This window comes from Littorina saxatilis, linkage group LG11, assembly GCF_037325665.1.
Source record: "Littorina saxatilis isolate snail1 linkage group LG11, US_GU_Lsax_2.0, whole genome shotgun sequence".
Taxonomy (NCBI): Eukaryota; Metazoa; Mollusca; class Gastropoda; order Littorinimorpha; family Littorinidae; genus Littorina; species Littorina saxatilis.
The window spans coordinates 7,606,352-7,618,851 of record NC_090255.1 but is presented as its reverse complement, the minus strand read 5'-3'; the positions used below and the strand labels follow the sequence as shown (position 1 = coordinate 7,618,851).

Genomic DNA, 12,500 nt, shown 5'->3' with positions numbered 1-12,500 from the left:
AGTGGAATCAATACTGAACTGAATTTTAAATCAGAAAATGACATCGTTTCTAGTTTGTCTTTACTTTTTACATTTAGTCAAGTTTTGACTAAATGTTTTAACATCAATGGGGAATCGAGATGAAGGTTGTGGTGTATGTGTGTGTGTATGTATCACCACAACAACAGTAACACCACCACCACCCCAACCAGCCACCACCACCACCAAACACAACACCCAAAATAACAACTTCAACAACGGACTCACACTGACAGTGACAGTGACGATGGCAGGGGTGAGAGCAGACAACGGTTCAGGAAACTGCCCAGCACTACCACAACAACAACAACACCCCTACCACCACCACCACCACCAAACACAACACCCAAAATAACAACTTCAACAACGGACTCACATTGACAGTGACGGTGACGGTGGCAGGGGTGAGAGCAGACAACGGTTCAGGAAACTGACCAGCACTACCACAACAACAACAACAACACCACTACCCCCACCACCACCACCAAACACAACACCCAAAATAACAACTTCAACAACTAACTCACAGTGACAGTGACAGTGGCGGTGGCAGGGGTGAGAGCAGACAATGGTTCAGAAAACTGCCCAGCACTACCACAACAACAACACCACCACTACCACCACCACCAAACACAACACCCAAAATAACAACTTCAACAACTAACTCACAGTGACAGTGACGGTGGCGGTGGCAGGGGTGAGAGCAGACAATGGTTCAGGAAACGGCCCAGCACTACCACAACAACAATACCACCACCACCACCACCACCACCACCACCAAACACAACACTCAAAATAACAAATTCAACAACTAACTCACAGTGACAGTGACGGTGGCGGTGGCAAGAGTGAGAGCAGACAACGGTTCAGGAAACTGCCCAGCACTACCACAACAACAATCACAAAAACAACACCCAAAATAACAACTTCAACAACGGACTCACATTGACAGTGACGGTGACGGTGGCAGGGGCGAGAGCAGACAACGGTTCAGGAAACTGCCCAGCATCCCTGGCATAGGCCTGTACGGTGTAGGTGGATCCTGCCTTGATTCCTGCCCCGATCAGAACGTCCCCGTTGGGACCAATCGTCAGAGGCCCGCTGCTTCCACTGAAGGTAATCTTGTTGTTACCTGTCAAAAGATTAAGATTAGGATTAAGAGACTGCAGGTGAAAAAAACCTGAACAAGATAACAATGGTAATGTACTCACCAGAAACATCTCTGGGCAATCAAACATGAACCCGAACCGGTTTCGATTTTAACAATCAAACATGAACCCGAACCGGTTTCGATTTTAACAATCAAACATGAACCCGAACCGGTTTCGATTTTAACAATCAAACATGAACCCGAACCGGTTTCGATTTTAACAATCAAACATGAACCCGAACCGGTTTCGATTTTAACAATCAAACATGAACCCGAACCGGTTTCGATTTTAACAATAAAACATGAACCCGAACCGGTTTCGCTTTTAACAATTAAACATGAACCCGAACCGGTTTCGATTTTAACAGTCAAACATGAACCCGAACCGGTTTCGATTTTAACAATCAAACATGAACCCGAACCGGTTTCGATTTTAACAATCAAACATGAACCCGAACCGGTTTCGATTTTAACAATCAAACATGAACCCGAACCGGTTTCGATTTTAACAATCAAACATGAACCCGAACCGGTTTCGATTTTAACAATCAAACATGAACCCGAACCGGTTTCGATTTTAACAATCAAACATGAACCCGAACCGGTTTCGATTTTAACAATCAAACATGAACCCGAACCGGTTTCGATTTTAACAGTCAAACATGAACCCGAACCGGTTTTGATTTTAACAATAAAACATGAACCCGAACCGGTTTCGATTTTAACAATCAAAATGAACCCGAACCGGTTTCGATTTTAACAATAAAACATGAACCCGAACCGGTTTCGATTTTAACAATCAAACATGAACCCGAACCGGTTTCGATTTTAACAATCAAACATGAACCCGAACCGGTTTCGATTTTAACAATCAAACATGAACCCGAACCGGTTTCGATTTTAACAATCAAACATGAACCCGAACCGGTTTCGATTTTAAATAATAGTCTCACTGATTTGCTTGTTTACTTACTGAATTACTGATTTCTAACTGATTTACTGATGTCTCACTGATTTACCGATTGTCTTATTGAATTACTGAGTTATTTCTGATTCACCGAGTTTCTTACTGATTTTCTGATGTTTGTGTTTACTGATTGTCTTACTGATTTACTGATTTTCTTACTGCTTTTCTGACTAATTTACTAATTTTCTTCCTTCTCATTCTGTCATCTCTCCCTTTATTTAATTTGCTGACAAAGAACTTGTGTCAAAACCGGTTGTCATATTGTAAAAGTGAGGAGAAAAAAACCCTTGCAAAACATAAACTACAATAATGGTCAAAGCTTGCCTTAATCCAACACGCACCTTGATGTAACACTGTCATTGTGGTTGCAATGTTATCATACCTATTGTAGGTTACCTGTAAAGTTATCATAATTATTGTAAAAGTTAGAAGAATTAAAACTAATTATGGCCAAGGCTTGCCATAATCCCATACCCACCTTGGTATTCGGAATCAGCATCAGTAGCGCTCAGTTTACCGGGGGTTGTTCCAGCACCCGTGCATTCGTCGACAGAGAAGGTCGTACTCACTGCAGCGTCGAAGATCGGCCTGTTGTCGTTGCGGTCAAGAATTGACAAGGTCACGGTCGTCGAGCTTGTGTGACCAGCTTCGTCCCTCACCTTGACATTTGAAGTAAAAGGATAACTTTTGTTCTCTTTTTATATTTAGTCAAGTTTTGACTAAATATTTTAACATCGAGGGGGAATCGAAACGAGGGTCGTGGTGTATGTGTGTGTGTGTGTGTGTATGTGTGTGTGTATGTGTGTGTGTGCGTGCGTGTAGAGCGATTCAGACCAAACTACTGGACCGATCTTTATGAAATTTGACATGAGAGTTCCTGGGATTGATATCCCCATACGTTTTTTTCATTTTTTTGATAAATGTCTTTGATGACGTCATATCCGGCTTTTCGTGAAAGTTGAGGCGGCACTGTCACGCCCTCATTTTTCAACCAAATTGGTTGAAATTTTAGTCAAGTAATCTTCGACGAAGCCCGGGGTTCGGTATTGCATTTCAGCTTGGTGGCTTAAAAATTAATTAATGACTTTGGTCATTAAAAATCTGAAAATTGTAAAAAAAAATAAAAATTTATAAAACGATCCAAATTTACGTTTATCTTATTCTCCATCATTTGCTGATTCCAAAAACATATAAATATGTTATATTCGGATTAAAAACAAGCTCTGAAAATTAAATATATAAAAATTATTATCAATTTTTTTTTTTCGAAATCAATTTAAAAACACTTTCATCTTATTCCTTGTCGGTTCCTGATTCCAAAAATATATAGATATGATATGTTTGGATTAAAAACACGCTCAGAAAGTTAAAACGAAGAGAGGTACAGAAAAGCGTGCTATGCAGCATAGCGTAACCACTACCCCGCTCGCGCGCTCTTCTTGTCAATTTCACTGCCTATGCCGTGAGCGGTGGACCACGAGTATACGGTCTTGCTGCGTTGCATTGCGTTCAGTTTCATTCTGTGAGTTCGACAGCTACTTGACTAAATATTGTATTTTCGCCTTACGCGACTTGTTTTCTTCTTCTCAGTTTACCATGCACATCTTTGTGGTGCTTTTAATCAGTGAACATGCATCTCTCAGGATCCCTCAGGGATAACTTTAACTTTTACCTTTGCCAATAATGTACGGTATTTTTACTGGGATTTTTTAAAGACAAACGATACCTATTAAAGAAACCAAGGCGTCTCTTCCTGACCTCTTTCTTCAAAATCAAAAGCTCTGACGTCAAAACCGAATACATTTCGAAAAGACAACATAATGTGAATGATATAGTATTGTTGTTTGGATCTTAAAGACAAACGACATATATTAAACAAACCAAGACGCGTCTCCCTGCAGACGCGCTCTTCCAAAGTGGAAGGGTGGCCGAGTGGTAAAGTGCACTTGCCTCGGAAGCGAGAGGTTGGGAGTTCGACCCTAGGTCGGGGCATAAGCAATTTTCTTCCCCTTTCCTAGCTCAGGTGGTGGGTTCAAATGCTAGTCTTTCGGATAAGACAAAAAATCGAGGTCCCTTCGTGTACACTACATTGGGGTGTGCACGTTAAAGATCCCACGATTGACAAAAGGGTCTTTGCTGGCAAACATGTATAGGAATAGATAAAACAAAAAATCAAAAAAAATTCACTAAATACTTGTGTGACTTGGAATAATAGGCCGTGAAAAGTAAATATTCGCCGTAATGGCTTAAGATTTATTGGCCGATGTGAATGCGTGATATACTGTGTAAAAATGTCCATCTCACACGACAGAAATTAATATGTAAAGCCCTTAGAGAACGTCAAGCGCTATATAAATCTCCCATATAAATATAACAATAAAAGCTCTGACGTCAAAACCGAACACATTTCGAAAAGACGACGAAGCCTGAATCATGGCGTCATCTATACATTCCGTCGTTTTTACTGCATATCTTATGTATAAATTGACAAAGATTGTTGGGAATGAACTTTGTGTCGATGACTTTGTTATATCAGCAGGAGGAAAATACCCGTTAGGCCACCGCTAGGCTGTGCGTGTATCCGTATCGTAAATCATTAAGCGTCTTTTGGTTAGGCCAAAAAAAAAAAATAGGTCTGTTTACGGTAACATAGGCCAAAAAAATAGGGTCGGTAGGTCGGGATTGTTGGGTTTTTTTCCCGTTTTTTTTCCCCCAAAAAACCATATTTTTACGTTATTTTGCCAAAAAAACAAGATTTTTTATATTTTTTTTCCAAATGCCAAAAAAAAGTCTAGGGTCGCGCGAAAAAACTAGGGTCGGTCGGGTTACCGTAAACAGACCTATTTTTTTTTTGGCCTAAGCGTCTTTTGGTTATGTTGTTTGTGTCAAGCTTATGACTTTGTATGCACATTTATGGTCAGAGCATTGGCTACTTGTGATTGTGTTTTAAAGCGTACACTCTTTCTAGTTTTTTTTTCTTTTTTTCTTTTTTTCTTTCTAGGTTTGCCTAATGTTTTATTATCTTATCTGTTAAAGCATAGATTCAGCCTTGACCTACATTCACTTACCTGTACCTCGATGGTCTCCGTAATGGGATGTATCCCTCCGTCCACGTCGTAATCAATTGTGGAGGTAATTTTTCCCGTGGTAGGGTTGATGGCAAACAGACCTTTGGTGTTACCGTTTATGATGGTGTATGTTGGGTCATCGTTAAAGTCCTCGTCGATGGGCGTCCACTTTGGATCTATATCAATCTATATAGACAGGCAGACGGACAGACAAACAGACACGCATGCAGGCAGGCAAGCAGGCAGGTGCACACGCACAAAGACAAACACACACGTACACGCACGCACGCACATGCACACAAACACATAAACATACGAACACACACACACACACACACACACACACACACACACACACACACACCCAAACACACACACCCACACACACACACACCAGACACACACACACACAACACACACATACAACACACACACACACACACACACACACACACACATACAAACACACACACACGCACGCACACACACACACACACATAAATATTGACAATTACAATCAAAGGACTAAGTTTAATCACATTTTCTGTCCCTTCGAAAGCTAAATTACACAGCTCATTACCTAAGTTGGGATGAACGAAGACACACATTAAATTACTAGAATGAATACCCGCTTCGCCGGGTAGCCGGCTTCGCCGGGAAGAAGTACTTAGAGCCGTACGCCGGCTTCGCCGGGTCCGAACTATGGACCCGCCAAGCTTAGGTCCCTCCCAGATTCGTGGAATGGGAACAGCACGAAAATGATTCAGTGGCCATAATGCCATTCCTGACCATATAGACGAATGTAACATTGTCGACGAATGTAACCGTGTTAATCACCTTTGGAGGCGAACTCCACTCAAACAGGACTGAGCAAGTTATGGCTTCTCAAAGGAAGGCCAGTACATAAAATTACACAAAAGCCGCCAGACCACATCACAAACAGAACTGAAGAATGCACAGGTGTTGCTTACATAGAGACACACACACTTACACACACACACACACACACACAGAGAAGCCGTATCTATAGAGAGATAGATGACAGTGTATTTTTCGCGTGGCTATAAATTGATTCGACCTTTGCACTTTTACAGTGAGGATAATTTACGGGTCCAATTTACGTTCTGTACACTGCGTTGACCTTCTAAAAATAGGTAACAGTAACAGAACGCCGGGAATATCCGAAGACGCTCAGCGCAGTGGACAGCGCAGTGTAGTAACTTACAACTGAACGGGAAAGCCACACGAAGGAAGGGAGATAAACGCCAAACACTGGAGAAGATAAGGAAGAGTTACTTATAATGGTGAAATGAACACAAAAACGGAAATGAGTTCAGCGCTGCGCGCTGAGAGCACGTGTTGAAATATCTCATCGATGATATTGTGTCCGGGGTGTAGCTGAATACGGTGTCCAAATTTGAAAAAGATCCACCGAGAACTTTGGCGTTGTGATGTGGTGTAGCGGCTATGGTGTGTCGGTATGGGGGCCCGGGTAAGCTGAGGTGGAACCAAAATAGCTGAGGTGGAACCAAAATCGGTTCCGCGCTGCGCGCTGAGAGCACGTGTTGAAATATCGACCAGGTTGTGTCGTGTCCCGGGTCTACTTGAATATGCCCACCAAATTTGAAGCAGATCCATCGAGAACTTTGGCCGTGCATCGCGCACAGACACACAGACAGATACACAGACAGACACACAGACAGACACACAGACAGACACACAGACACTAGTCGTATATATATATAGATGAAAGGAACTCAGGCTTCATTAATAACCATTTTCTGGAGTTGTTAACACTTTAAAAATGGTATAACCAAGGAAAACAAAAAACCAGGATCAATATGTTGGTTTATTGAACAAAAGTACACCAACGCTCAAGAATACACACATTTTGTGTTTTCAGTTGTGGATGTTTTTTTCATGATTAAAAAAAAGTCAACATTTATACAGTGCTTAAGAAGAATAGGTGTTCTTGACAATTACAGTAGAACTCCCCTTTAAGCCCTCCCGATTTACCGCAACACGGTGACCTAGTGGTAGGGCGTCCGCCCAGTGAGCGGGAGGTCGTGGGTTCGAACCCCGGCCGGGTCATACCTAAGACTTTAAAATTGGCAATCTAGTGGCTGCTCCGCCTGGCGTCTGGCATTACGGGGTTAGTGCTAGGACTGGTTGGTCCGGTGTCAGAATAATGTGACTGGGTGAGACATGAAGCCTGTGCTGCGACTTGTCTTGTGTGTGGCGCACGTTAAATGTCAAAGCAGCGCCACCCTGATATGGCCCTTCGTAGTGGAGTAGGCGTTAAGCAAACAAACAAACAAACAAACAAACCTCCCGATTTAAGACTCCCTTCCTTTTAAGACCCTGCTTTCTGAGATGTTCTGTTCATTACCTCTGTAAATTTACCTCCAATTTAAGACTCCCGCCTTTTTAAGACCCGGTTTTCTTACATTTTCAGAGGTCTTAAAAGGGGGGGGGCACTGTAGTATTAGCTTGTGTTAAGCAGTGATTAAATTGGGAAGAATGTAATTAATTAGTACATAATTATGTGACCCTCCACCACGGAATGAGTCGCATGTCACCTTTGCATGATTTTCATGTTTTTCCATTTTCCTAAAGAGTTTTTTATGCTCTATCCAGTGGTGAAAACCGTTTTAGAAAAGAGCGAAAACTGTTTGAGTTATAAGCCTGTGACTAAGGTGACCCTCACACTGTTACCAGTCACTCACCGGACTTATATTAAGCCTAGCGCAGAACCGCGCGAGGTGACATGCGACTCATTTCGTGGTGGAGGGTCACATATATTCAAATATAATATTAATGTTGTAGTCTTTCGTTTGTCTTTATGTTACATGCACCTCCACTGCAATTTCTCCATGTGAGACAATACAGTTAATTTGATTTGATTTGATTTGATTTGAAGTGCTTACCCTGCCTTCATAGGAGCTGAGAGTGAAATCCTTGGGATTGATGTCAATAGGTTCGTTGACGTCAGTCACTCTGACGTACAAGTAGCCCGGGCTGGACGAGCACAGCCCGTCACTACAAATCACTGTCACGTTGGTGACGCGTGTTTGAGTCTGCTCGTAGTTCAGCGCGGACCTCACGACGATAGACCTCTTAGCAACTGCACATGATACAATGTTAAGTCTTTGTTTAAATGTGGTTATTATTATCATTATTATTATTATTATTATGAACATTTATGCGCCTAATCTAAATATAGCCCCAGGCGCTTACATAATAATTTCTGCCGTTTGAAATGGATTTTCTTTTACAGACAGACAAACAGACATTTTTTACACACAATATATATGTCGTGCCGAATTCACGGAATTGCCGAATTCGCGGAATCGGCAACATTTTTGCCCATTTCGCGTAATCGGCAAAACGCTGCCCATTACGTGAAATCGGCAGCGTTTTGCTGAAAACGCGTAAAGGCTTCTAAAATTTGCCCATTTTGCGAAATCGGCAGTCACTTTTTGGTTTTAGAGTTCTCAAATGCCTGGGATATCATCACACTTAGACAGCTAGATACTCGAAGGATAGATATTGCAAAAATCGATCAGTTATTGTGAGTTATTGCAAAAAGTGTCGTTTTTGTGCATTTCCGGAGTTATGCTCGACACAGACAAACATAGACCATAAAAACATAGTAGGGAGGTAAAGCAATGTTAATGCAATGTTCTGGTGACACAAAAAGTAACAGACTGACTGGCGCTTTTGCGAAATGGGCTAATTTTAGAAGCCTTTCTGCATTTTTGGCAAAACGCTGCCGATTTCACGTAATGGGCAGCGTTTTGCCGATTACGCGAAATGGGCAAATATGTTGCCGATTCCGCGAATTCGGCAATTCCGTGAATTCGGCACGACATATATAACGCTTTCACATCGGCCAGTTAACCTCAAGCCTATTAGGCGAGCATTCACCTTTACAATACTCACAATCAAGACTATAGTACTGGAGCGAGTCTGGGGGGTTGGTGGCAATTCGGCAGGACTGATCAGAATCGTCATCGTCATCCGTGACAGAGAAAGTGCCCAACGTTGTACCGACATCCGAGTTCTCTGGCACGTCTGTGTTGTAGTTGATGCCGGTAATTGACGGTTGATGGTTGGCTCCTAAAATAATCAGGCAATTAGCTAATTAGTTGGTCGATCAATTTAGTCAACCACTCTCATGAGAGCTGTGTCTTGTTATCATTTTTGTCATTGATTGTTGTTGATGTAATTCACCTATTTCATGTTACCCTAGAGTTTGTTTTAAATAAAAGTTGCCTTGACTTTTGCCTTGCCTTGCATTGCCATAAACTAATCAGCCCATTAACTGATCGGCTGTTTAATCAATCAGTCAATAACTCTCCTGAAATAATCAGGCAATAAACTAACTATTTTGTCAATCAGTTAGTAAATAACTCTCCTAAAATTATCAGTCAATTAACTGATCGGCTGAAAAATCAACCAGTCAATAACTTTCGTGAACTAATCAGGCAATTAAATGAATAGTTTGTCAATCAATCCGTCAATACCTTTCCTAACATAATCAGGCAATGACATGATTAGTTTGTCAATCAATCAGTCAATAAATCTCCTTAAAATAATAATTAGGCAATTTACTGATTACTAGTTTGTCAATCAATCAGGCAATAACTTTCATAAAAATAATCAGTCAATTAACTAATCAAGTAACTGATTAAATAATCCGGCAAATAACTAATTATGTTGTCAATCAATCAGTCAATAACTCTCCCATAATAATCAGGCAATTAACGAATTTGTCAATCAACAAGTCAACCATTCTCATAAAATAATCACTGATCAACTGGTCAATCAATCAGTCATATGGAGCAGGGAATCTTGGTCCGAATTATGTATTCAAAAATGGGAGCTTCTTATGCTCAAAAAAAGGGTTTATCTGATTTGAGCAATATTTGGGTCCCACGAAACAGGTGAACAGAGTGAACACAAATCTTCAAATGCACATATTTTTTTGTGTGTGCCCAAAACATTGCTTTTAAACATATGGGTCATACCCCACGAAAGAAACAACAACTTTGTGTAGCTCTAAGTACTACATTATTTTCTTTGGCGAAATGTACGGGTATTGTTCACATCTCTCACAATCCTTTTGCCATGATATAATATTATGCGTTTGTATTATAGTATACATGTGCCACGTGACATGTGTTATACCGGATCAAGAATTCAAAAACAGATATACTTCCAACGTTCCACAATTCACAATATAAAAAAGACAATGTTAGGTAATTGGAACATTTATCATTGACACAACTAAACATTGATTTACTACTACGTCGACCCAAAGTTATTTGAAGTAGACAGACATACAAACACTTGAGAAAAAAAAAAAATGAACTTATCTCAAGATCGGGTGACACGCTTGCAAAGCGCCGGTGTAACACGACATTTTTACTCGACGAAAAAGTTACTCCGAAGTAAACATTTCATACGAAATTCTTACTCTGAGTACACCTTTCGTACGAGAAAAGAACTCCCCAAGGTACGAAAAAATTGCTCCCTCCACGACATTTTGACTCCCCAAATTTGTACTTCCAGTAAAAATCTCGAACGCGAAAATGGGATGCGGGCGAAGGGATAATGCCAATATGCGATCTCGCGCAAACAAATGTCGCTCTACCCTCCCTCCACCCCTTCCTCCACCAAGACTAACAGGGGACAGGGGAGTAAAAGTTGTGTACACCTGGCGTGGGCAGTAAATTGCTCTTGTTAGGGTGGACTAATTTATTCGTTATTTATTCGTCATGTTCGACCGAAATGTTGACTCGGAACTCACCTGTCGTAGGAAGTTATTTTCTCGTGATATGGGGGAGTAGTTTTTTTCGTAAAGGGAGTAATATTTTCGTACACACTTTTTACTCCGGAGTAAAAATCTCGTGGGAGTAATATTCTCGTGTTACACCGGCGTTAATTATTTATTTCATCAATGTTTGTCTGTCTGTCCTTCCAAGACCTTTCGGTCGACGTACTAGTAAATATAACGTTTTGTGTTGTCAATGATAAACGTTCCAATTGCCTATCATTCCTTTTGTTGACACCATATCAAGAAGTTGTCATTTTATTTACCCTCTAGTGCTGCCTGTATGGTCGTGGGCCCCACCACATCGTTGAAAGCATCCTTGCAGGTCACGAAAAACGTGATGTAATTTCGGCATAATGAGTTCAGATCCCTTGCCGCACGAATCTCCCCATTCGCTGAAAAAATAGTGAACACTTGGGCTCATCTCATTATTTTGTTTGTTTGCTTAACGCCCAGCCGACCACGAAGGGCCATATCAGGGCGGTGCTGCTTTGACATTTTCCGTGCGCCACACACAAGACAGAAGTCGCAGCACAGGCTTCATGTCTCACCCAGTCACATTATTCTGACACCGGACCAACCAGTCCTAGCACTAACCCCATAATGCCAGACGCCAGGCGATTGCCAATTTTAAAGTCTTAGGTATGACCTGGCCGGGGTTTCAAACCCACGACCTCCCGCTCACTGGGCGGACGCCTTACCACTAGTATAGGCCACCGTGTTGCGGTTTATTCATGATTCTGACGATAGGAGCAAGACCAGACTGTATTGTATTGTATGCATTAACCCATTTAAGTCTACTGTTCATTCCTGAAATTAAAATTGAAGTGAAAGTTGAGATTTCTTTTCTTAAAGGGGAGATGTTGGGTTGTGGCTCTTAAAATCCGTTCAACAGTGTGACTTCTCATGTAACTGAAACTATACCCACACACACACACACACACACACACACACACACACACACACACACACACACACACACACACACACACACACACACCAAATCCCCCTCTTCCCGAGAGAGAGAGAGAGAGAGAGAGAGAGAGAAAGAGAGAGAGAGAGAGAGAGAGAGAAAGAGGGAGGGAGAGAGAGAAAGAGAGAAAAAAAAGAGAGAGAGAAAGAGAGAGAGCGAGAGAGAGAGAAAGAGAGAGAGAGAGAGAGTAGGAAAGAGAAAGAGTTGCTTTGACATTAGTATCCTTATCTTAAATATCATGAGTTGACTATTGCGCCTCCATACGGTGCAAATAATGCAACGCACGAAGGAATAATACTATTTTATGTTCTTACATTTAATAACAATAACAATAACAATAACAGCACTTTATTGTCCATTAAAATATTACATAAAAATGGAAATTTTTCTTCGGCACACCCTGTCGTTTGTTGTAATCATGTGATACATCACACCCGAGTTTCTCGTCTTGAGATAATAAAATTGTTTTTTTTATGTCTATGTCTATG

General features: G+C 41.3%; 1 protein-coding gene across 1 annotated transcript in view; it reads right to left on the bottom strand.

Annotated features, from left to right (window-relative positions):
* LOC138980809 (cadherin-1-like) overlaps nt 1–12,500 on the bottom strand; it is a 21,821-nt gene that overhangs the window by 7,341 nt on the left and 1,980 nt on the right. The window contains exons 2-7 of the mRNA XM_070353697.1: nt 11,306–11,434; nt 9,146–9,322; nt 8,131–8,327; nt 5,204–5,389; nt 2,614–2,794; nt 963–1,150 (exon numbers count right to left, since the gene is read on the bottom strand). Of these exons, the coding sequence (XP_070209798.1) occupies nt 963–1,150; nt 2,614–2,794; nt 5,204–5,389; nt 8,131–8,327; nt 9,146–9,322; nt 11,306–11,434 (1,058 nt within the window). The remainder of the gene's footprint in view (nt 1–962; nt 1,151–2,613; nt 2,795–5,203; nt 5,390–8,130; nt 8,328–9,145; nt 9,323–11,305; nt 11,435–12,500) is intronic.